Raw genomic sequence first — 24,484 nt, 5'->3', positions numbered from 1 at the left:
TTTTAGGTGCTAATGTAACTAAAAATATGATCGAGCATATCACTTTGAATGAAAATTCAGCTAATTTTAGTTAAAGTAGTGTAAATAGATTCAAAACTACTTGATAATGATCTAAAAGTGGTGTAGAAACAAATCATGTAAAGTATTAATGTAATAATGATAATTGTTCATTAACATAATTTGTAAACAAAATGATTTTACGTAGCAATTTTGAAAATGATCTTCGTTACGTAAAAAAATAATACGTAATGATTTACGTAAGAATCGAAAAATCATGATTTTCTGAGCACAAAAAAAATTATTTTGGAAAATCAAAAGATTTTTCGATCTTCACGAACTCTGTGAAAAACATCAAAAAATTCACAGAACTAACTATCACACTAACCAAAGTATTAATAATCCTCTAAATGTTGAAAAATATAATAGCGATGAAAATGAATCCAATTTTGCTTGTTGGTATCATAACAAGAACGACCACATTGCAAACAAATGTAAAAATTGTTGAAACTTGATGGCAAAAAAGTTTCAGAACTAGCTAAAAAAGCTAGTATATGCACGTTTATGGAAATCCACAACATAAATCATGTCCATCAAGGGAATATCTAAAGTGCAGAACTCCTAATTGTAATCATAATCATCACTCTCTTTTTTGTTTTAGAAGAAAAGCCACAATTTACAAAATTATGAAGTCAAACCTGAAAATGTCAATTGAACAGCGCTGGAAGTTTCTAACGAAGATGAAAGAGAAAATTCATCACTAAACCGTAATACAAACACGATTAATAACAACCAAAATATTGATAGCAATGTGACTGATGTTGTCAGTAATTTAATTAATAATGAGTTCTTCACAAATGTACCGGAATCATTTCGAGAGCATTTGTTGAATTATCATACATCACAAAGATCGTCTTATATGATTGCTAATTACAGCAGTGAATCAAATTGTGAAAGTAATGTCATTAAACGTTTTATAGACACAGGAAGTCAAACATCCATAATGGATAAAATTGTAAAGACTTATGTAGATACATCGACACAGACGTCAAATGAATTCGTTAAAGATCCAGATAATGAATCTACTAATTTTGAGAATAATATTATCACTCATGACATTTTGTATAGCGACAGACAAAATGAATTCGATTCTAACAAATTTATAATTAATGAACTTCCATTTAATTCACTTAACTTAGAAGTTAAGAAAAAGATGAATGATAAGTTTATCATACAAGAAATTCAAAAAGACGAAATTGTCGTTAAGAGCAATTATAAGTCATTAAATCCAAAATTGAGTAAATTAAGACAAAAAAATCAAAACATTAAAATATGCATAACATGACTCGAAAAGACAAAAAAGAATGAGTCGATTAATGTAATGAAAAATACTAATCATGAATTTTCCAAAATTTTTATTCATTCCAGGCACGAAGATGAAAGTAAAAACATCGGCGAACGACGGTCAATAATTAAAGACGAAACTGGACAGATAATGGAAATGATGATTAGGACGACGATTATGATTTATTAGGCAGAAAGATGAGTAACTATACTCAACAATTTAAATTATTAATCCATAATGTTTCACGAGAAACATTAATATCGATTTATTTAATTAAGTCACTCATTGTAAAACGATTCACAATAGATCTGATTAATTACTTACAGAACATGTGAAGTTTAAAAATAACGTTCACGAGACCAAATTCACGAAGCAAGTCCTTCACAACATGATGAATTGACGGTTAAAATTCAAAAAATATCAGAAAACCGTTTAAATTCAAAATTTGAATTAAGTTCAAAAAGTTTTGCAATAAAGCTCTAAACTTTATTGACAAAAATTGTGATCAAAGAAAAAATTATTTTCCAAAATTTAAATTTAATTAATTATAGTGAAGTAGTAATTAAAGTGAATAAGATGAGTGAAAAGTAATGCATAATGCTTAGAAAGCAACAGAGATATTAATTTCAAAGAATTATATACAGAAATGTAAAAATGCATAATTTTGAGAAAAATTATTTTTTTTATCAAGAAGATAAAATTTAACTAAGCTCCAAAATTAGACATGATTCACTGAATTTGGAATCATCTCAATAATATTCAATAACATTAATCAATTTATCATAAAATTTCAGCTACAAAGTTCTGATAAATTCAGACAAAAACATAGAAAAAATATAATATTTTACAAAAAATGAATCCCATTAATTAATGTATATTTCTAGATGAGACACGAAATATTAATATCAGTGAATGATAAATATTGCTTTATAGATGTGGAATTACAGAATCTTTAGATGGAAGCAAGAAATTAGATCAGCAACAAAAATTGGAATCTTGTGACAACAGAAGGAAAATCATCAAGATGTATATAATTGACCGGGATTTATTTAAGATATGCTGAATGCTATGAAGATATGACAACAGCAGAAATCAGATAGTTTATAATATTTTATTATTGTCATAATTGTTACAGTTCATTTAGTTTATGCAATTATTTGAGAAACTGATGTCAATTTTTTGATAACTGTATCATATTTGCCAACAATATCAGCATAAGTAACATATTTAGACTCAAAATTATAGTTAATTGAGTATCATTAATAGCATCACAGAAAATTAGATTGACTTAGACGTAGAGTAATAGTAATAACTAATCAAATTGTTATTTCATGACAATACTAATTAATGGCAATACTTATACTTAAACAATTTCTCTATGGAAACATTTTCAAACCATTCTTTCCTTTTCCTGTGATGGATTGTAAAACAATTTACATTGTTTTTTGTTATATTTTAATAATTCAATTGAAATTCAAAGAAATTTCAACGTATTTTTTGAATTCAAATATTAACAGTAGAAATTTATTCAAAAGTTGCTATAAAAATCTAAAATGAATGCTATAAGAAAAAATGAGACAGAGAGTTGAAAGTGATGAAAAGAAATATTTAAACGTGAAATTAATTAAATAAGTCAATTTAGTAAAAAATTATTGATGAATAAGAACGAGTAAGTTTAGAATTATATTTAAGAGATTAATCAAATTGTTAGGATCAAAAAGACAGAAAATATTAATTAAACATTACAATTAAGCCGGAGACATGATATTTGTCTCCTTATTAATCTCAAAGTGTTTCTAAATTATTACTAAATTCGACTTAACAAATTATATAGCCTTGATTTAGATAGACTAAAAGTCATCGCAGTGCAATCATGTTCTAAATGAGTAATAATTTTAAAATGAAACATCATGTCTGAAAAGGATTGACTGATTATTCATATTGATGATAAATTCTATTTGAGAATAATGTATTTCTTGAATCATAATCATGATTATTAACTGACTTGTTGCTTCATAAATTTTATTTAGTTTATATTACTAGGACAATCTATAAGCACTCGAAATAATTCTTATATTTAAAATAAGAAAAATACAACAATTCTGCAATATCTATAAACCACCAGGTGGGTATAGGATAGCAATGCATTATTATTACAATTTTCAATCAAAAAACTATTTAAATTATTATAAAAATTAACAATTTTTTCTACAGATCATAATGCAGACTCCATTTCAAATCAAGTTCCATCTGATCCAACGTCAGATATTGAAAAATTTCGAAAAACAGCTCAATACCGCAGATGTTATTGAAATAATTAACATATCGTCCGTGGAAAAGTCCCTCGAGATGATTTCATCGCACTGGTTTAAAACAGAAATCATCGCAATAGACAATTTAATTGGAGTGACTATGAAAATTGATGACAAATTTGACCAAAATTTTGTTAAAAATTTTAGAAAATTAAAATTTAGCAAAAAAACTTTAATCATGTTTGAGTTTGAGTCAACGGTTGGGAAGCTTGACAGATATATATTTTGGAAAATGGCTGGATCTGAGAGAATTTATATGCTGGATTATTTTGAGGACCCTGATGGATCATTGACTGAATATTGCAAAATTTTTATTATGAAGGAATTAAAGCTGGAGAAGTCGGGTTAGTTTTTGGTGATTTTTATTAATTTTCATCCAGTATATCCAATTTTTTTAACAATTTTAGGTGTTCACAGAATATTTCATACCAAGGAAAAGATTAAACTTCAAGAACTAGGCAATGAATCAGGCTGTAATCTCCTTATGGTAGCCGTACAAGAAAACAACTGCAAAATGGTTCAAAATCTCATCGAATATGGATTTCATGTTGACTGTGAAGACACAAATGGACGCAATGCAGTTGAATTTGCATGGATCAACTACACCGATGAAACAAGTGACAACAATAGTCGAGAAAATGCAAATAAAATCATCATAAACTTGTTAAAGTTAAATTCAAGATTTCCATCAAAAAAAGTCGGCTTTGATTACAAAAAAGCTTCACCAAAGGTTCAAGAATTCATCAACATGTGTGAGAGTATGCATCGATTACTTGGTGAAAATAAATTGACGGAATTAAAGGAAAAGATTGACAGTGAGCCACACTTGTGTCATTTTTATAACAGAAATAATGAAGGAATCATATTTGATCGTGACAATAAAGGCGATATTGTTGCATTAAGCGATGACTCAAATTCATTTTATGAGGAAATTTCGGCTAACATCAACTTGAGTGAATCACCAGTTGCACACTTATTCATTCTCAAATCAAAAACAAAAGTAAATTTTAATCTACAACAGTCACAGATTCAATGGATGTGCATCGAAGATGCATTTAAGATACTTGATGAGATCCCGGAATGTTCATTGGTCCTTAAAGTAGCTGCGACATGGAAAAAACTTAAAATTTTCTGTGATTTTAAACAGGACATTGAATTTTATAAAGATCAGATTAATTCAATCGTCACTAAGGCTGACATGCTAGCAAATGGAACCATTTATATCGGAGCAAAAAACTTGATGGATAAAATTAAAAAGTATGAAGTCATTGGAGTGATGATTAAGGAGTTGAGTCGACTTGCATGTATGATTACATTCATGAATAATACAAATCCATACTCATGCAGTAATTTCTCATCATCCAAAAAATTTTTTGAGGATAATGTCGTCAAGGAATGTGAAAAGAACCAAGAATTTGAGGAAATAATTAAGAATGCTTTAAATGAACCAAAGGAACTGATTCATTCGGAACTAATTTCATCGGTCGTTCAAATAATGATAAAGTATCGCTTGAGTGATGTTGCAAATATTCGGGAAAATGCCGATACGCTAATGAGAAAGCAGAAAAATGAGAAAAACTTTAATGAACTTTTCAAATATCACAAATACACATACGAATCGAGAATGAGCAATACTTTGGATGTACTAAAGATGTTACATGACAACAGTCAGGTTATAAAGTTTGAGAATCTAACAAAGTCGATGAAGGAACGATTATCACATGGAAAAATAATATTTCAGGTAGGTTGAATTTTTTGTCAAATTATGCTCTAGCTGGCTTAACAATCAAAGTCCAGCCATAAATTGGCGAGACTCGGATGTGATTTTGAATCCTAGGCCTGGTACTTAAGGTGGTCATTTATGACTGTTTTCCAATCCTTAACTGATATCTCAAAATAAAGGTTGATCATTCCCAAAGTGCCTTAGCAGACAGTAAACATCCCAACTTAAATGACCGTCCTTAAATGTCTGTTCGGGGTTTATGACAATCTATATTATAAACTCCCAATTCCTTTGCTGATTCAAGAACGGTAGCCATGTGAAGCCGGAAATTGAGGGGTATCAGGGGGAATGTGATGCCACGTGAAACTATGTGAAGCTAAAAATTCTGAAGATGGGCGCTTCCGATACTCTAGTATTATTAGATTATTGGACTAGAAATTCACACGTCATAGGAATGGTCAAAAATCTGGCTTTTCCAGAGGCTACATTTTATCGAATGTGACGTGGGACCAAAGTCAATCTAGCCTAAGTGGTTCGGGAAATGGCCAAATGTGGCATGGTTTGGGTCAAGAAACTTCATATTTAGACTACAGTCTCCCTTATACACATTTTGCATTTTAAATAGTAAAACTAAATAAATTTTAATTTTAGGGTGTTGAAACAACATTTAATGACCTCTTCAAAAGCGATGCAGATGTCCTCAAGCTCCTCACATCCAGCGAAATCCGAGACTGTCTCATCAAAAATCAAACAATTAAAATCTCCGACAACAATCAAACAGACATAAAATGTGAAATAATAAGAAGAAAATTTGTTGATGTAAGAATCGAAATGGATGAAAAGGTTCAAGATGAGGAAATGGTAGCGAATAAGAAGGTCAAGAACTATATGCAGATCAAAAGTGAGACTGAAAATGAAAAGTTTTTCTTACTTGCTGATAGTCATAAAAAAATCAGAACAGCATCATTTAAAGATTTGTCAATAAAGTTGAAAAATAGTTACAAGAGTTATTGGGTATCGTACATAAAAGTTAAGGATCACAAGGACATCCTTGAGGAATACACAAAGAGTGAGAAGAAGCTAAAAATTCAAGACATAAACGAGTTATTCCAAAAGATTCTAAAATTAAAATCGGAAATGGAAATTAAAATCTTCAAGAAATTATTTGACATGAATAAGATCATCTTGTTGCTTGACACTATTGACGATGTGAGCCCAAAAGTCTTTGAATTCTTCATAAAATTACTAATCATCCTCAAAATGGAACGAAAACATCAACTTTGGATATCATTTCATCCAGAAAATATTAAAAGACTTGTGGATATCTTTGAGGTTCAAGCTTATAAGACAGTCATAACAATCTACAGAAAAGAAAAGAGAATGTTTATCGAAACAACATTAAAAAATCTAAATTTTTGCAATTCATCGCAAAGATTTCAAATTGCACAGGAAATCCTATCCTTAATTGACAGAATTGAGGAAAATTTATCAAATTTGTGTACAATTGAGAATCCACAAATTATCGAAAATATCACAGCCTTATTCATCAGATCCAAAATTGACATCAACACAAGCCTTTGTGAGATTTTCGAGAAGGTTGTCGATCGAATCAGACGAAAAACTGAGATTAATTTTAAAAGTGATGAAAGAAATCCTCTGGCTGGCGTTCAGTTGCTGAAATTTCATCAAGCATTTGCACTTAAATCAGCATTTGGGAATCATTATGATGAAAAGTTTGGATTTAAGCTTGAGGAGCTGTCAATTGAGAAGAATTGGGAAAAAGAGAAGCATAAATACACAACGGAACGAATCACCAGATATAAGTTCTTAACATGTGATCCAGATCATCATGATTCATTTGATTTTGCACATGAATCATATAATCAATTTTTTATGGCACAATTCATAATATCAAATTTATTTAATCATGATCCATCAATTAAGCCTGATGAATTTCCAAAAGTATTTAAAATTTTATCAATTATGGAATCGGAGAAGAAAAAATTTCAAATTTCTCGTCTATTTTTATTAAACTTTATGTGTAATGAAGTTCAGACGGGAAAGCAAAAGTTACATCCAAAAGCTGAAGCACTGGTGGTTAAGGAGGCTTTGGGAATCCTCAAGGAAAAGGAGAGCAAATTATCATTGAGATCACTGGAATTATGGTCGATATTCCTCACTAAAAATTCAAATTTTCTCAAAATTTTGTGGAAAGTTGATGAGCAGAGCAACATGATTAAAATATTCATGACTAATGACTTGTTGAGTGATTCTGATGACTTTATGAAGTTTATTGAACTTGTCGAGTATTGTTTTGGCTCAAATTGGCATGAAATGTTTAACAAAAGTGGACAAACGTTGATTTGTGATGACGAAATTGAAAATATCGACAATAAATTTGATAAAAATTTCGTTAAGCTTCTCAGCTTCTTTGAGGAGAATATGAAGGTCAAGGAAGAAATGTTGGTCTACAATAAGCTTATTGAATTCAAAATCTTTAAGCATGTCGATGTGAAAATCTTAAACAAAGTTTTGATAAGAATTTATGACTTATTTAAGTCTAATAAGTCAGAACTCATCAACAAAATGATCAAATTTGTTGAATTTTATGCCTCAAAGCCATCAAATGAGAAAGGATTGATGTATTTTGGATTAAAATTTCAAGAATTATTGGATAATGATAGAGACAGCATCAGACAGGTTTTGTTCTATAATTATCGATCAGATTTACATCCTTTGGTACATGCAATTAGATCAACAGATCCCAGCGTATTCAGAACATATAAAAATCTTTACATGACCTATAAGGACTCATGGACTGAACTACAAGACATTATATTATTATATTCAGTCATTTTTAAGTACATTTCATTCATCCATGATCCAGTTTATCCTGAATTTGAAAAGTTCTTGAAGGAAATTTTCTCGGAAAATAAGAATCGACTTAAGGAATTTATTATAGATTATTTTGTTTTTGCCAAGAGAATTTTAGTTCGTAAGAATATTTTAGATAATCTGATGAAGTTAATGGCTTACGTCTTTAATGAAGACGAGATGAATGAGCTTCAAATTTCCAAAAAAATTACTACTTTTAATGATTTTATTATGTAAATTAATACATTTTTATACAATTTAAAGCTTCAGTCAGAACTCAAAGACTATTCGGAATTTGTATGGATTCGATTCTGTGTAAAGTCCGAGTCGACTTCGAGCTCTAGCTTTATTATCCTTATCCGTATCCGTGGTACCACAGATTTAATAATTAATATTCATAGGATTATTATAAACTATATCCAAGAAACTGATCCCTTTAAATCGTTTCCTGTCATACACATGCACATCATATAAGGAAAAATAGAGCCTTGCCATAATTTCCATGCTCTACGGAAACACGAAACGCAATCCGAACAGGAATGGTAAATTATGGCTATTCCTGCTCAGTTCTCGGTATCGTGAAAGTCTAGGGGCATATGCGTATTGCAAGTAGATGTTGATGTATGACTTGAAATTAGTTTTGGATTACATTCATCTATTCCTTCATTATTAAGCATCATAGATAATATAAAATACTCAATATAATTTATGTATATCCATTATTTATATCCAAACATTTCAATAATTCAATAAAAAAATCTCTGATTTTTGAGATATTAACAAAATTCATTTTCAGGCAAAGATCATGCTCTCGAGAGCGAACTCACCTTAAATTTACGAGATGATCACATTAGTGACCGTTGCTCTCAGCTTATTCTGCTCTTGAAAGTACGATATTTGTCCGTTAGGGTAGTACTTTCTAATTCGTCAAAAATCGTGAGTGTTCAAAGGAAACCTCATTGAATCCTATAATAATAATTCTAAGTATATAATACAGAGAATATGGAACTTGGCCCCAAAAAGCTTCAAATCTGAATATTTCACTAATACTGTAACGTAATTTAAGTTAAATTCTCTGGAGAGTAAAATAAGTTTGTTTACTCTTTTTATTTCAACCAAATTACAGCTCACTCTCTTCATTGCAGCTTAAGCAAAATTGAGAACAATTTCTCCACCATCTCAGTTTGCAATAAAGTTACAGTTTTCTTCAGTCTTACTATGAACACGAAACTGTTTGTATTTCTAATCAACCTTTTTGTCTTGGTTAATTCTCAAGATCAATGTGGAATTTCAGGAATTGATTCTGCAGGTCCAACTGGTCTAATATATAATGGAGAATCAGCTAAAGATACTCAATGGCCATGGGCAGTTGCACTGTATCTTAATGATGGAAAATATAGGAATTATTTCTGTTCGGGGACGTTGATTAGTGATCAGTTTATACTTACAGGTGAGTTAGTTATTGTTTATGTAAAGTAGGTAAGAAACATCATAATTAAGAGGATATCCCCTCAAATTTGGGAAAATTCTTTAACTTGCTTGAATTTTTTGATTCAAAATTCCAAAAATTCATTTAAAAAATGGATATATTTAGGGTTTTTTGATGACTAGACATCAGGTTTCTCATACTATCACATTTTGGTTGATTACAACAGTTTGAGATTATTTTGGCATGAAAAAACATGCTCACCACTTCCATAAACAATGCAAAATTCAAAATAGACAACAACAAGTTTCATATTCATTATCAATGTAATTTACCTTAAGCTTGCATAAAGACAAAACCAGTCAATATGCCAGCCTTTAAATATGACAGCAAATAATCAGGAATTAAATCCGCAATCGTGTTTTTTTTTCAATAAATCTTGTTTGTTTACCGTTAAAAAGCAATTGCAAGCATGAAAGTTATTAACACCTTGATCTTGTTTGACAAATACAGCAATGAGAGAGCAACTTGACTCTCTGAGCAAAATTGCACTTCTGTTATTCATTCTGGAGTTTCCCATTCCTTCAAATCTCTGTAAATTTTAAAACAACAAAAAAAAATGGATTTTCCAATAATAAATTAAACTATTTCAGCTGCACATTGCATTCATAACAAAGGAAATTCCAGATATGATGCTGATCGAATCACAGTCACACTTGGAACAGCTGATTCATCTGAAAATAAAGGAGTTATACGTAAAGTCGTTGAAACTAAAATGCATCCTGATTGGAATGATATTGTTGGAACACCATATGACGCTGACTTGGCAATCATCAAACTTGATCGTCCTGTTAAGTTTTCAAACAAAATTCGACCAGCATGTTTGCCAAAATCACATGAAAAAGTGTTTGAAATTGAAGGTTATGTGGCTGGTTTTGGAGTGTCTAATGATGATGTTTTAGATGGAAAGTTGAGATTCTTAAAGATTCCAACTGTTACGCAAGAGAACTGCTTATGGCATCCGAGTGGATTCTCAACTACAGCATCAAAAAGGACCTTTTGTGGCGGTGATTTAACCAAAAGTGCATGTGAGATTCAATTTATTTTTTCAATAAATTCATAAATTTTGATGGATATATTTGAACAATTTCCAGGCAGAGGTGATAGTGGAGCTGGATTTGTGGTCAAATCTTTTAAATCAACATTTGAAGTCATTGGAATTGTATCAGCAGCCATTTTGGCACGTGATGAAAATTGTCGAGCCAATAGCTATACTGTATTCACAAGTGTTCCTCTATTTGTTGATTGGATTTTGAGAGAAATTGGTCGTGATAAGGAGATAAGGTGAGAAAATGATAATTATGTGGTGTAGATTGTATGCTGTAAGCTACAGATAGGAATTGCCATCGAATGTGTTGAAATTTTTAATAACTTTCATTATTTCATTTAGTAACGAAGTTTGGAACTCCTACAACCCATCAACTACTTACATTCCACCAAATTCGGTATATCTTGATGAAGGCACAGTGAGAACCTATGTAGCAAGACGAAAGATGAATGGAAACTTGATAATTGGGAAGTTTATTCCGGCATATAACTCAATTTTTTTGCCTTATTTTCGAGCAGAACTGCAATTTTGGGATGACATTGAAATCTTGTCAACAAATAAAAAATGTAAGAAACTTACAATCAATTCCTAATAGCTGAATGTCGAATAATAATATATCATTTTCAGACCAATGGATTCCATTCACTGGAACATTCCCATCGAATGCTGTTCAAGGTGGATATGAAGGAACTATCAAACTCTTTGTAGGCCGTAAAATGATTGATGGAAATTACATTATTGGAAAGGTCGTAGATTCATCGAAAAAAATATTTGTTCCATATTTTGCAAGGGAACATGAATTTCAGGATGATTTTGACATTTTAGTATTGAGGTAAGTTTTGTAGTGCATAAGCTATAATCCACAAAGATCTAGATTAGATAGAACTTACTAGCACCATTTCCAGGTTAGGATAAGAGAGGGGCGTATCCTTAGATGCTCCCCGGGATAAGTTCATGACTTAAAGTTTATTGTTCCTTTTCAGTGACGATGGTTGGACTTCATATAATGCAACAACAGATAACATACCAACTGATGCAATCTCGGTCCAAGAAGGTGATGTGAAAACTTACGTAGCAAGACGAAAGCTTGGAAACAATTTAATTGTTGGAAAGTACATCCCAATGTGGAGCTTAGTATATGTAACATACAACGGAATAGAACAAAGATTTAATGATGGAATTGAATTAATGACAACAAATAAGAATCGTAAGTTAATTTGACATGCTTTTATGGAAGAATAATTTACGTATTTTTTGCCAGATAAATGGATTCCGTTTACTGGAACATTTCCATCGAATGCAGTCCAAGGTGGACACGAGGGACGATCCAAGCTTTATGTCGGTCGAGTTAAGCATCAAGGAAAGTTAATAATTGGAAAAGTTACTGATTCATCAAGGACCATATCAGTTGGATATTTTGATAAAGAATTCAAGTATCAAAGTTCATTTGAAATTTTAGTTCTTGAAAATTGACAATAAATGAGAATTTAAACTTAACTCTTTGTATGTCTCTCTTTACTTAAGTTATGACTTATTCCTCATGAGAGTTCACTTACCGCTCTCAATTTAGTATTTCACTCTCTTAAATTGATTCACTTACAATCATGCTCAACTTCTAAGTCTCAAAAATCAATGACAATTCAGTTTCATCATGATCATCAAACTGCTTACACTTCTGATCAGTCTTGCTGTGTCAGTCTACTCTCAACATCAATGTGGATTATCTAAAAAAAGTTCTGAAATTACAAAAGTTCTAAGTAACAATGGAAGCCTAGCTGAAGATGCTCAATGGCCATGGGCTGCTGGATTGTTTCTTAAAAATCTAAGTCAGAGACAATTCTTATGTTCTGGGACATTAATTAGTGATCAGTATATTCTTACAGGTAAATAATGAGATTATTTCTTATAAATTATGAAAGAACAGTTCCTGTTTAGTGGTGGAAAGACAGTGGACGATTTCTCCGGTGGAATAACTGTATGGTACACCACTGCTACAATACAAAAGTGTAATAGCTGTATCGTTCTATTTGTGCAGCAATATTATACCATCGTACAACTTAATCATACAACCGATTTGCATAGTCGTACTGTACCAGCGGTGTACTTATACCGTATCCCGGAGAGATTCGCTCTAGTAACTTATTTTACAACATTCGTACAACATTTCATTCAGGAAATCCCAAAAAAAAACTTTTTTTTTAATCTTCCCCAGCTGCACATTGCATAGAAAATAAAGGACCAGATCAAAGGCTATCAGCAGATCAAATTTCTATAACTCTCGGTGCCGTTGATATTTCCAACAATAACGGAGTAATTTATGATGTCATTGAAATTAAAATCCATCCAGAATGGAACTCAACTCGAGGCACAAAATTCGATGCTGATCTTGCAATTATTAAGTTAAATCAATCTGTAAAATTGTCAGAGAATATCCAACCAGTTTGTCTACCTTTACCAGATGAGAAAGTTTTTGAAGTAACTGGATTTATGGTTGGATATGGAGCATACTCGGATGAGAATGGTCTTGATGAAAAGTTGAAATATTTCAAGATTCCGACTGTTGGTCAAGAAGATTGTTTGTTGCATTCAGGTGTAAAACGGACATTTTGTGGTGGTGATTTAAGCGAAAGTGCTTGTAAGTTGACTTAACATATTGCCCTTCCATCCTCGTGATCTGAACATTTCACATTTTCTTAACATTTTTAAAAACAGGCAAAAGTGACAGTGGAGCCGGATTTGTAGTAGAATCGCATTTTGGTTCTTCTTCAATAATTGGAATTGTGTCATCAGCCACCATTAGCAATACTGAGAATTGTAAATTTGATAGCTATGTTGTGTTCACAAACGTACCTAAATTTGTTAATTGGATATTGACAGAAACAGGCCGTGCTGATGAAATTAGGTAAGGTAATGAATCTAAGGGATATTTTGGTTGGGCTTTTATGGCAATCGAAGGATTTTTGGGTTCTAATAGTGAAAATACAATAGAAATTGTTAGTCAGGTCTTTATGACAACAAAAGTTAATGAGTTGTGCAAACTGGATGACACTGCCATAAATTGTATAACGTGTGAAGGTTAAGTTGAAGCTTACCATCGAGGTGTACTTTGGTGATGACTTAATCATGGCTCAAATAATTTTTAAAGCTCAGGAACCCAATTGACAAAATTTTGTGAACCGCATTCTCCAAAATGGGTCGAAATCAGCCGTCATGTCTTAGTAAACATGAAATGCTGCTCGATTAAAAAGCTTATATCCACCATATTCATCTCTAGACTGCTTAATAATCAACTTTTAATAACACTAATCAATTTTAAACATTTTTTTTTAGTCATCAAGTCTGGAATCCATACAATTCGTCCACAAACGTTATTCCTCCTAATTCAGTCTATGTATATGAAGGTGACATAAAAGCTTATGTCGCAAGACATAGATTTAGTGATGACAGTTTGACTGTTGGAAAATTCTTGGAAAAGTGGAAGTCAATTTTTGTGCCATATTATGGAGGGGAACCAAATTTTCATCATGGAATCGAAATTTTGGCGACAAGTAAAAAACGTAGGTTTTTAGCATCAAAATTCGCACTTGAATTGCTCTTATTTAAGATTAAGTTCCTACAATTCAGTCTTCTAATGATTGTTATTCATAATATTCTTGCAGATCAATGGATTCCATTTACTGGAACATTCCCCTATAATGCTGTCCTAGGAGGATATGAAGGAAGTGCTAGAACATTTGTCGGTCGAAAAACAATTGATGGCAAACATGTAATTGGCAAAGTCATTGACAAAACAATTTATGTTCCTTATTATTCAAAAGAGCACAAATTTAAGGAATTTGAAATTTTAATTCTAAGGTAGGACATGTCTAAGTTTGGTACTAAAGAAGTTCATTTGAACTATGACTGCAATAGTTTTAATACTAATTCTAAAATATTAACTATACACAGTGACGAAGGTTGGATCCCGTACAACTCATCAACTGATCCAATACCTCAAGACTCAATATCCGTGGATGAGGGTGATATAAAGACTTATGTAGCAAGAAGAAGATATGAGAACAATGTGATAGTTGGAAAGTTTGTACCAAATTTAAAGTTAATATATTTACCATTTATGGGAATTGAATACAAGTTTGAGGATGGAATTGAAATTTTGACGACCGGTAAAAAACGTAAGCAATTTTTTACTGTTTTTGGACATGACATCAACAATTAAAAATTTTAATCATTTTATAGATGAATGGATCCCATTTACTGGAACATTCCCAAATAATGCAGTTATAGGTGGTTACGAAGGATCAGCGAAGCTTTATGTCGGCCGAACAATGCACGATTGCAAAAATGTTATTGGAAAAGTCATCGACACCACTAAGAAAATATACATTGGTTATTTCTCAAAAGAGTATGAGTACAGTGAATTAATTGAGATTCTTGTTCTGTTGTAAAATGATTTTGGAAATAAAATTGAGCCAATCAGCACACTTTTGTCTTTTTAACTCTCTCTGTCTCTCCGCTCTTTGTATTGACAATTATAATCATACATGTTGTCTTCTCTCATTTACTTCATACCAAAATGTTCAGTCTCATCATGAAGATCAAGTTATTAACACTATTTATTAGCTTTGCTGTGGCAGTAAGTTGTCAGAAACAATGTGGAATTTCCAATTCTAAATTTACTAGCTCGGATGGTTTAGCTTTCAATGGTAAACTAGCTGAGGAAGGTCAATGGCCTTGGGCTGCTGCACTTTATCTTAAAGATGGGAATTCTAGAAAATTTTATTGTTCAGGAACCTTGATTAGTGATCAGTATGTACTTACAGGTGAGATATTAATTAAGAATTATTACAGATCAAGTGATTAAGCTTGACTGAACAGGATTGGTTGGACTTATTTTATTGGTATTACTAAGGACTATAAATTGAAGCATGAAGGCATTACTCGTCTTCAGAGCTAGCTATCAGGATATTAAATATCCGAGACTTCTTGGCTTCATTTTGGGTCTAGAAATTTCAGGGTAACTGAATATTTCAATCGCAATAACGTCAGTGCATAACACCATAGCCAGTGCTTTAAATAATTCCGAAAAATTGCAAACTACATTCAACTTAATTACAAAAATACAAAATAACTTTATAAAAAACCCCATCGACAAATTCTTAGTAATTATTAATTTGTTATGACTGCAAATAAAACAAAACCGGTTAAATCAGCCTCATGTATGCTTAGATTATGGGAAATTCTCATCTTATTTGCATGTTATTGCTTTTAACCCAAAGAGTTCAATGTTATCAGCAAGAAGAGACTTAAAAAGAGAGTTCTGGTTTTTACAGATCATATGTTGCAAATGTTTTTGTTACTCTTTGACAACAGAGAGGAGTGACGCTTTGGGTTTCGGAGAGTGAGAGTTGATGAGAATTACACTTACTTGATCTGCATTATCTTTTCCTAAATTACGATATTTTTAATGAGATCTGATAGAAAATTAACTAAGATTCACGCTTTAAATTGCCATTCATCTCCGAATTTTCTGTAACTTACTTCCATAATTTCTCACAAAACCAAATCTTTCAATTTCAGCCGCTCATTGCATTCAAGACAAAGGTAGACCCAAATTTGAAATCAATAAAATTTCTGTAACTCTCGGTGTTGCTGATGCATCAAAAAATCAAGGAGAGAAGTTTGACGTTGTCGAAGTTAAAATGCATCCAGATTGGAGCACAACATATGGTACTAAATACGATGCTGATCTTGCAATTATGAAGCTTGGACGTTCAGTTCGATTAACAAATAAAATTCAGCCAGTATGTCTGCCAAGTTCATATGAGAAAGTCTATGAAGTAACTGGATTTGTTGCTGGATTTGGAGTTTCAAATGGTGATGTTTTGGATGAGAAATTAAGGTTTTTAAAAATTCCGACAGTGACTCAAGAGAACTGCTTGTGGCATCCAAGTGGTTTTCATACAACAGCTTCAAAAAGGACATTTTGTGGAGGTGACTTAAGTCAGACAGCATGTAAGATTTATTAAAATTAAGTATGAAATTCTTGAATAAATTATTTTGAGAAAATTTTAGGCAAAGGTGACAGCGGAGCTGGATTTGTGGTCCGGTCACACACATCGTCTTTTAAAATTATTGGCATTGTTTCAGCTGCGATACTTGAAATTGGTGAAAATTGTAGATCCGATAGTTATGCTGTATTTACAAGTGTTCCTTTGTTTGTTAACTGGATATTGACTGAAACTGGACGTAGTGATGAAATTAGGTGAGAATTTAGTGATCATTCATGACTAACACCGCGTGTTGATGGCAAAATATTCAATTCAATAATTTTGACATTTTAGGAACGAAGAATGGAATCCATACAATCCATCCACAGATGTGATTTCACAAAATTCTGTCTATAATGATGAAGGTAGTGTGAGGACTTACGTTGCAAGACGAATGTATGAAAACAATTTAATCATTGGAAAATTCGTTCGTCCACATAAGACAATTTACTTGCCATATTTTGGTGAGGAACTTAAGTTTGAGGATGGAATTGAGATTTTGGCATCGGCTAAGAAACGTAAGATGTGATTTTAATTAATTTTTTGATTCTGTTATTTCTGGGCATTAATTAATTCATTAATTCTCGAATGCCACAAGTGTGTTGATAGGTCCAAAATTCGGCACCAGGCTGGGGTGACTCTGGCATCAAGTCAGAGGCAAAGTGGTCTGGGGTCTTATTTTTGATTGATTTTTCAATTTATTCTGTTCGGATACCTTTTAGAAATGTCTTAATTTAAATTTGTACCTAATTTTTAGATCGTTGGATTCAATTCACTGGATCATTCCCAAGCAACGCAGTACAAGGTGGATATGAAGGTGAATCAAAACTTTTTGTTGGAAGACGAATGCATGAAGGACAATACATAATTGGAAAAGTTGTGGATACAATTAAAGCAATATTTATTCCATTTTACTGGAAAGAGCACCGATTTGATGATTTTGAAATTTTAATTTTGGAATAATATTAAATAAATTTTATTATTTGAATTATATAAATAAACTTTATTACTACTGCCGTTCACTATATAGAGAATTATATTGAACTAATGCTTAGTAAATTAGTATAGTAAATTTTATTAATATTTCAAAAAAAACTTGCTTTAAAGCAGCTTGATTTTAACATAATTTTACATACGTCATCTTAACCATTCTCGATGTCAATTTGACTTTAAACCTCCGATGACTTTAGCATCTTAGAAAATATTACAGCTAAAATTAAAAGAATAAAATTTAATTAAATGTCAAAACTCATAAATGCTAATTTAAAAAAAATGTAAGTTCAACTGTTTCCATTCACTCCACATTTTCTATTTCCGAGGGGAACAGACTGTGTCTATGACTAGCATTAAGACTGGACAAATGGCAAATTCAGCTTATATTAAAGCAAATGGGTATGCCGGGTAATTCCCCTGACTTGCTACGCCCCTGACATTCAACCAATTAACCGTAAGCTGTTCCTCTCCGGATTCCGGATCCCAAAACATAAATTCTTTCTAATTTCATTCTTACTAATAATGATTAATCCAAAACTAAATTTCGATATTCACTCGAGCTTCGAGAAGACATCCAAGTGATGTAAATCCTTTTCAATGCGAAAATGATGAACCTCCATGACATGAAGTCGTAAGTCACTTCTCTCACTGATTTTCATGCCGGAATATTGAACGAGTTTGGCTGTATATGGATATTCACAGAAGAATTTTCCATTAACTGACACTCTCACGCCTTGATGCTCAAATCCAAAGGCTATTTTGAAGATTTTTTCAAAGTCAAATGGAAAGCCGCCGTATGTCTCTTCTTCGTCTTCAACGAAACTGGAATGAAATTATTGAAATTTGATTATTTTTTTGAATATTGGACATTAGACAAGGATAAGATTAGAACAACTTGAGTATCAAATTAGATTGGATTCAGATGGGCGATATTCACGACAGAGTCAATTTCTAATAGATTTTTATCAGGATCAGACTGTCCTTAATCATGATCACATCCAAATGGAATTAAACCAAAATCAAACGGATCATAATCAAGACCACATATAGGTTGACTAGTTTAAGAATTATTTGAGCTATAAGCATTACATTTGCAGCACAACTTAACAATTTAAATCAATATCCAAAACTTACAACATCATATCGTTGACACAATTATTCCTTGCAACCTTCTGCTGTGAAAATCGTACATCAAATGTAAATGCCTGCTTTTCACTCTTTCCAACATAAAATTTAATCCTAAATGCTCCATTTGGATTTCCACCAGTACTTCCTTTAATCACCAAAACACTTCCTTCCTTAAATGGCGCTGGAATGTCATTCGAAAATACCAAATGTGGCGGTAATCTTGATTGTGCAACTGGATATGTGAATGGAAAAGTGCGACGATGATCAAACTGAATTATACGATCTACGTCACGGACGACTTGACAGGATTGTATGCGCTTGACTGATGCGCGGAAGATGTAGTCACAAAAGTGAATTGAATTGATGCTGATGTGGAAACGATCGAGACCGATGAGAATGTAGAATGTGAATCTGTCTCCTGGAAATTAAGTAAAAATTATGTCAAATTTTTCTGACAAAATCACTGCAAGGAACTAATCAAAATACACAAGCTGTTCACATAAATTAATTAAAAAACTATTAATTTTTATCAAAACTACCAACATAAAATCAAAAACAATTAACTCCAAAAACACTCAAAAAAATTGACATTATCAGCTTGTCGAGTTGAAAATATTGTAGTAAATGAGCTATAAATACCAAAATAAATAAAAAATTTTAAGCTGTAAATATTATTATGCAATTAAGTGATAAATTTGTTATCAAACAGTGTGCAGAAATCCATTTTAAATCACGCTGAATTGATAACGAATTTTTTTCTTGTACTGATAAAAATTTTAGAGCTGTCTAGTGATTTTCGGTACTAAACTAAGGTTTGGAAACTCGAGATCAATCTCAAAAAAAATTAAAAAAAGCAAATTACATCAAACAATTTCAAAATGGTCTTTAGTTACAGTGCTGGCCTATCAATCCTAACAACCCAGATTCAATCTCAAGTTTAATTTACTTTAGGTGCTTTTTTGCTGTTCTAGCCACATCAAGTCTGATAAGCAATACACAAATTGTGATTAGGTCCATTGTATTTGTACACACAGGGTCATGCAAAGTGCAGAGTTAGGAATGTATTGTCTTCAAAAAAGCATCAAAAACTTGACAAGCATGAAATCCCAATAAACCTTCGTGGTATTTAAATTTAAGTTACAATAGTCTATGGCTAAGTATTTTAAATTGAGAAAACAAATATTGACAATCAAGCATATCCAGGGAGGGGTTTTGGATTCAAAATTACCCTATTTGCATACAATTGTGTTTAAATTTCATTAAAGTTGATAAAAGTTGGGTTTTTCTGCTAACTAGTTCATGTTCCCTACATACCAAATCAGAATTTTAAATGCAATATGGATTAATTCGATAATCAGCATAATTAGTTGCATAATGTCATAAATTTCGGGAATGTGATGGCTCTTATTGTCACAATTTGACATCTCAGAATTAAATTAGCTACAACAAGTCATTAAGCTTCCTAATTTTTATCATTCATTTTTAATTCAAGAATTGAAGCTGAACATTTTAGTTAGCAACGTTATCAACTATAAATCTTACAATAAAACATAATTCCAATCATAACATTCTGAAATCTTCTAAAAATCCCACCTTATTTTACACATCAACAATGACGCAGTAAGTTTTTTTTTCTTATTATACTTTTAAGAAATGATAACAAGCCAAAACTAATAACGCAACACATTAAATAATTTTTTTTTTTGCGATATAAAAAATGAAAAATTTTTTGACGGACATAATCACAACAATAAGCACTGATAAAAGCAGTCGTACAAAACTAGATGAAAAAAAATATTCAATTTCGTCACCTGATTTTAGTGGATTTCGCTCTTTTGTAAACATTCCCGGGGATGTCTCAGCTGCACCGAATTCGCCTAGAAATTAATTATAAAATTAAGTTCAAAATTCGATATTTCGACGTCTTAATGTCAAGGTTTGGGACATAAAGTTCCAAAATTTACGTGACATCTTCCTAGAATCCCTAAATCTATCAACCCATCTCCCAATTACTCACCATTAATCTTCGTATTTCTAATAATCTGCTCATTTTCACCAAACACAACATTTAAATGCAACGGAATGTCCCCGGATGCTTTATCACCCAAAAAATTTATAAAAAAATTTTCCGCAGTTTTTCTTGCAATTCCACTAATAACAATTACGTGACCAAATTCCAAAGGCGACTGAAATGATCCCGTAAACTTAACCATTTTTTTTCTCTTTAAAATACAACACGTTCCAGCAATTACGAACGATGAAATCTGACTGAAGACTTTTTTTTGTGAATGATAACAAAAATATGATTTGATACAAAGCAACTTGTATCTTATCAATGAAGTTTTGTGTTGTGTAGCTTGGCGCATGGCTTGTGACTTTTGTGTGACAAGAATAATTTTGGTGCTTTTGAATGATTCAACTTAATATGACCAGACATGACCTCATACCTAAGTTATATACTCAATTTTGATAACAATCCCTTCATCGTTATTATTTCCTTGCCTTCTTGACACATTACATTCCTCATCATTGTCAGCCTTTACACTTTCAGCATCTATTCCATCATCAATGGTTTCACCAAATACAATATCATCTAAAGGCCGTTCTGACTCACTGTCTGTAGATTCAATATCCATTGTTAAATTAATTATCTGAATTGAATGACTGGATATGCTTGTTGTATCAGAAATAGTTAAGCATCGACTTTCTGAACATTGTTTGTTATTCCATTCATCTGTACAGATCTTGATGATATAAGACATAATAATTTCACATAAAAATATCACAAATGCAGCATAAAATGCAAATAGACAGATCTGAAAGCTCAGAATTAAATCATCAAAATTCAATATCAATTGATCTGATTCATTGCCAATCGGTTGTAAATTCCATTTTGTCTTTGTATAATTTTCAAAAATTCTTTTTATAAGTCCACCAGAAATTGCATCCTCAATGATGTCCTTCATCCTTTCATTCCACAAATTTGGAAAATAAAATCCAAAAAAATAAATAAATTTTCCCATCGGAACAGGAATGAAAAATGTTAAAAATGTTGATTTTCGATATGCACTGCCCAATTCCTTCTCAAGATTACATAAAAGAATTGTTCCGTTAAATGATGGCTTGAATATATCACCGGAAGAAAGTATGTTATTCATATCATCCGTTGTTGGTAGTATGAATGGTAATCTGAATTTTTAATATTAGTCATTTTTTAATATAAAATTATTTTTTTTAACAACATACCCAAAAATTTTCCTATCACTGTCTATTTCTAAGTGGACTATTTGGTCATTAAATATAGTAAGTTCAAAGTTTTTCTGTCTTAATTCATCTAAAGTTTTCATTGTAGGCTTCTTAACACCAAAAACTGTAAATTCGATCATTTTTGCCACATAAAATGTTCTTAATGCTAAGAACCAGGCAATAAAAATCATCAAAATTAACCTTAAAAGGCTGCTGGATGACAGTTTTGTGTGTCCAATGCCAAAAATAATTCGTATCGTTTTCATAGTCAATAATGGAAATGAAGCTATACATTTTATGATATAGTTAGTTTGTTGGAGTCCATAAGCTATAGTAACAAAAATAATTGTTGAAACAGCTGTTGTGCTGATTAATATCCATGCATGGAAGTCAAATGGTAGTGCCAACTTCTCAATTGGAGTATAGTAATCTGGTGACGGAACGTAGATTCTATACCTGAAATTGTTAATGAAAATATTTTTAATTTTTTACGAATTAAATGGATTATAAAGTTTTATTAGACTAAGAAGTCACGAGTTCTCTGCACAGCAACAATCTTGATTATTAACAAAGAAAATACTCACTCAGATTCAATATTCAGCATAACATAATTTGACTTATCCTTTTTCGATTTCATCTTAACTAAAATATTCAAAGGCGGCACAGTTAAGAGATTATAGAGTTCGATTGGATAACATGAATGATCTGTACATTTGTCATTTTTACATAAACAGAATTCATTGTTAAAATTTAGTTCATTTCCAAGAAAATCCATGATATCATTACCCGGTCCTTCAGCATCAACACGATTTGTAAGTGGATTTTCTTCATAATCTATAAACATTTCTCTACCAAATGTACCTGTGAGCATTGTACAGTTGTGAAAATTCTTATACTTTTTTGGAAATGGAGGTAAAATTGTCCATTTTAAATCAATTGATGAAAATTCATTAATTTTTATTAAAGTTTGATTTTCTATGCAGTATTTTAAATCGGCGAGATTCTCAAATGTATAGAGTTCAAGGCTTGTGTCATCTCCATTTGAAATAATGAAATAATAATAAGGAGGAATGACCAGTTTCGTGTTAATACTGTTAATGTCTGATTTTGATGTATTTACGCAGTATACGAGCAATCTGATTGGATTTAAAAATTTTATATTGATTTCATCTGCCATGTTGAAAATATTAAAGCTCTCAAAATTATCAAACAGCAAAATTGTCTGATTTTCAATTTTTTTGGTAGTTTTATTGAGCTTCTGAGTTGAGTTTTCGTTTTTATGATAGTCACAGTCATCGAATTGTTGAGATTTTCCATAATCTTTCCAACCAAATCACCTTGTGATCCATTAAAATCAATAATTTCAACATTTCTTGAATATTTCGAATAAAATTTATCAATAATATCACAAATCGACAGACTTAAAAGTGTTATGTTGATTTCTGATGCAATTTGATGACTAAAATACCAAAAAATAAGAATAAATTCAATTTTTAACTTCATTTATTTTATTTTGTGACTTAATGCTTCAGAAAACTTTCGACTAATGAGAACTTAATACTGGAAAATTGATTAAATATTTGAACATTTTCAATCGTATTGTTTTACAATTAACCAAGAAAATGTAAATGATTATAACAAATTGATAAGGTATTAAAATAGCAAGTCATATTCTAATTTTGACAATAGTTTATTTGAAGTTTTGTACGTGCAAGCAGTAATGTTTAAACTTTGGAGACCAGTTGAAGCTTAATTTTATATGTGATTTTCATTCGAGTTATAAGACCCGCAAAGCACTGTGTTGTATCGTGACTTTAATACTGGATCTTTTTTCAGCTCTAGGAACTGATTTGGACCTTACTGGATCTTGTATTTTTATCACACGAAAATTTTGTTTCTCAAATAATTACATTTCAAAAAAATTGTTCCAAAAAATTCCGTGCCAAAGACATATTTTCCAAAAAAAAAAAAATATACTTCCCCATTTTCTGGATTGTAATCGTCTTTCAGGATGTCCATAAATTAATATTCTAAATTATTTTGAAAATTTATTTTCATTTTAAGCAAAATCTTTTGTGACTGTCGACTGTCAAGTCATTCCATAAATAATTGACGTCAACTTTTATTGTACTTAAATCAAATTCTGTCTATTTATTACTTAATTCCTCACACTGGTCTTGATTAGACACAATGAAAGTAAATTTGATGATGTAAAAATATTCTTCAATTTGTTAAATTTTGTAGTCATTTTTGGAAAACTGTCAATCTGCATCGCTATTTCTGAA

The 24,484-nt window shown here is 31.3% G+C and overlaps 6 protein-coding genes across 8 annotated transcripts; 4 read left to right on the top strand and 2 right to left on the bottom strand.

Moving 5' to 3' along the window:
* Positions 1-2,889: 2,889 nt before the first annotated feature.
* LOC139096424 (uncharacterized) lies at positions 2,890-8,970 on the top strand. Of its 2 annotated transcripts, XM_070648137.1 has the most exons (4): positions 2,890-3,467; positions 3,557-3,998; positions 4,062-5,395; positions 6,029-8,970. In XM_070648137.1, exons 2-4 carry the CDS (start codon positions 3,563-3,565, stop codon positions 8,486-8,488), a joined length of 4,230 nt encoding a protein of 1,409 aa, XP_070504238.1. In that variant the 5' UTR covers positions 2,890-3,467; positions 3,557-3,562; the 3' UTR covers positions 8,489-8,970. The 2 variants fall into 2 exon arrangements, with proteins under 2 accessions (XP_070504238.1, XP_070504239.1); XM_070648138.1 differs by having other exon boundaries at positions 3,460-3,998.
* A 478-nt stretch (positions 8,971-9,448) lies between these two features.
* LOC139096426 (uncharacterized) lies at positions 9,449-12,282 on the top strand. Its single transcript, XM_070648139.1, has 7 exons — positions 9,449-9,701; positions 10,331-10,765; positions 10,832-11,021; positions 11,128-11,351; positions 11,413-11,617; positions 11,769-11,992; positions 12,047-12,282. The coding sequence occupies exons 1-7, from the start codon at positions 9,470-9,472 to the stop codon at positions 12,256-12,258; spliced, it is 1,722 nt and encodes a 573-aa protein (XP_070504240.1). The 5' UTR covers positions 9,449-9,469; the 3' UTR covers positions 12,259-12,282.
* Positions 12,283-12,436: 154 nt separating this feature from the next.
* LOC139096433 (uncharacterized) lies at positions 12,437-15,266 on the top strand. The gene is made up of 7 exons (XM_070648146.1): positions 12,437-12,668; positions 12,998-13,420; positions 13,498-13,687; positions 14,116-14,342; positions 14,445-14,640; positions 14,734-14,957; positions 15,022-15,266. The coding sequence occupies exons 1-7, from the start codon at positions 12,437-12,439 to the stop codon at positions 15,228-15,230; spliced, it is 1,701 nt and encodes a 566-aa protein (XP_070504247.1). The 3' UTR covers positions 15,231-15,266.
* Positions 15,267-15,343: 77 nt separating this feature from the next.
* On the top strand, positions 15,344-17,866 carry LOC139096427 (chymotrypsin-like protease CTRL-1). Its single transcript, XM_070648140.1, has 5 exons — positions 15,344-15,605; positions 16,363-16,797; positions 16,858-17,047; positions 17,127-17,350; positions 17,590-17,866. The coding sequence occupies exons 1-5, from the start codon at positions 15,359-15,361 to the stop codon at positions 17,793-17,795; spliced, it is 1,302 nt and encodes a 433-aa protein (XP_070504241.1). The 5' UTR covers positions 15,344-15,358; the 3' UTR covers positions 17,796-17,866.
* Positions 17,867-17,880: 14 nt separating this feature from the next.
* Positions 17,881-21,226, bottom strand: LOC139096428 (galectin-9-like). 2 transcript variants are annotated; one of them, XM_070648142.1, is made up of 5 exons: positions 20,971-21,226; positions 20,765-20,830; positions 18,960-19,371; positions 18,343-18,647; positions 17,881-18,042 (listed from the first exon to the last, which is right to left on the bottom strand). In XM_070648142.1, the coding sequence occupies exons 1-4, from the start codon at positions 21,164-21,166 to the stop codon at positions 18,377-18,379; spliced, it is 945 nt and encodes a 314-aa protein (XP_070504243.1). In that variant the 5' UTR covers positions 21,167-21,226; the 3' UTR covers positions 17,881-18,042; positions 18,343-18,376. The 2 variants fall into 2 exon arrangements, with proteins under 2 accessions (XP_070504243.1, XP_070504242.1); XM_070648141.1 differs by having other exon boundaries at positions 18,381-18,647.
* Positions 21,227-22,310: 1,084 nt separating this feature from the next.
* LOC139096432 (uncharacterized) lies at positions 22,311-23,638 on the bottom strand. Its single transcript, XM_070648145.1, has 3 exons — positions 22,784-23,638; positions 22,401-22,655; positions 22,311-22,323 (listed from the first exon to the last, which is right to left on the bottom strand). The coding sequence occupies exons 1-3, from the start codon at positions 23,374-23,376 to the stop codon at positions 22,311-22,313; spliced, it is 861 nt and encodes a 286-aa protein (XP_070504246.1). The 5' UTR covers positions 23,377-23,638.
* Positions 23,639-24,484: the final 846 nt, after the last annotated feature.

This window comes from Chironomus tepperi, unplaced genomic scaffold (assembly GCF_022539635.2).
Source record: "Chironomus tepperi strain 1889 unplaced genomic scaffold, CSIRO-AGI_Ctep_v1 contig_389, whole genome shotgun sequence".
NCBI lineage: Eukaryota > Metazoa > Arthropoda > Insecta > Diptera > Chironomidae > Chironomus > Chironomus tepperi.
This window is presented reverse-complemented; position numbering and strand designations above follow the sequence as displayed.

What these genes read in the sequence shown, in the direction of transcription:
- LOC139096424 (XM_070648137.1), top strand. Translation starts at nt 3,563, where the DNA reads ATGCAGACTCCATTTCAAATCAAGTTCCATCTGATCCAACGTCAGATA. An exon ending in ATTAAAGCTGGAGAAGTCGG is followed by an intron (nt 3,999 to 4,061) that starts GTTAGTTTTTGG and finishes TAACAATTTTAG; the next exon opens with GTGTTCACAGAATATTTCAT. An exon ending in ATGGAAAAATAATATTTCAG is followed by an intron (nt 5,396 to 6,028) that starts GTAGGTTGAATT and finishes TTTTAATTTTAG; the next exon opens with GGTGTTGAAACAACATTTAA.
- LOC139096426 (XM_070648139.1), top strand. Translation starts at nt 9,470, where the DNA reads ATGAACACGAAACTGTTTGTATTTCTAATCAACCTTTTTGTCTTGGTT. An exon ending in GGTCGTGATAAGGAGATAAG is followed by an intron (nt 11,022 to 11,127) that starts GTGAGAAAATGA and finishes TATTTCATTTAG; the next exon opens with TAACGAAGTTTGGAACTCCT. An exon ending in AATGACAACAAATAAGAATC is followed by an intron (nt 11,993 to 12,046) that starts GTAAGTTAATTT and finishes ATTTTTTGCCAG; the next exon opens with ATAAATGGATTCCGTTTACT.
- LOC139096433 (XM_070648146.1), top strand. Translation starts at nt 12,437, where the DNA reads ATGATCATCAAACTGCTTACACTTCTGATCAGTCTTGCTGTGTCAGTC. An exon ending in TGATTTAAGCGAAAGTGCTT is followed by an intron (nt 13,421 to 13,497) that starts GTAAGTTGACTT and finishes TTTTAAAAACAG; the next exon opens with GCAAAAGTGACAGTGGAGCC. An exon ending in TTTGAAATTTTAATTCTAAG is followed by an intron (nt 14,641 to 14,733) that starts GTAGGACATGTC and finishes AACTATACACAG; the next exon opens with TGACGAAGGTTGGATCCCGT.
- LOC139096427 (XM_070648140.1), top strand. Translation starts at nt 15,359, where the DNA reads ATGTTCAGTCTCATCATGAAGATCAAGTTATTAACACTATTTATTAGC. An exon ending in TGATCAGTATGTACTTACAG is followed by an intron (nt 15,606 to 16,362) that starts GTGAGATATTAA and finishes TTTCAATTTCAG; the next exon opens with CCGCTCATTGCATTCAAGAC. An exon ending in TTTGGCATCGGCTAAGAAAC is followed by an intron (nt 17,351 to 17,589) that starts GTAAGATGTGAT and finishes CCTAATTTTTAG; the next exon opens with ATCGTTGGATTCAATTCACT.
- LOC139096428 (XM_070648141.1), bottom strand. Translation starts at nt 21,166, where the DNA reads ATGGTTAAGTTTACGGGATCATTTCAGTCGCCTTTGGAATTTGGTCAC. An exon ending in GCGAAATCCACTAAAATCAG is followed by an intron (nt 19,372 to 20,764) that starts GTGACGAAATTG and finishes CTTAATTTCCAG; the next exon opens with GAGACAGATTCACATTCTAC. An exon ending in TGTGTCAACGATATGATGTT is followed by an intron (nt 18,648 to 18,959) that starts GTAAGTTTTGGA and finishes ATTTCATTCCAG; the next exon opens with TTTCGTTGAAGACGAAGAAG.
- LOC139096432 (XM_070648145.1), bottom strand. Translation starts at nt 23,376, where the DNA reads ATGGCAGATGAAATCAATATAAAATTTTTAAATCCAATCAGATTGCTC. An exon ending in ATGCTGAATATTGAATCTGA is followed by an intron (nt 22,656 to 22,783) that starts GTGAGTATTTTC and finishes TAACAATTTCAG; the next exon opens with GTATAGAATCTACGTTCCGT.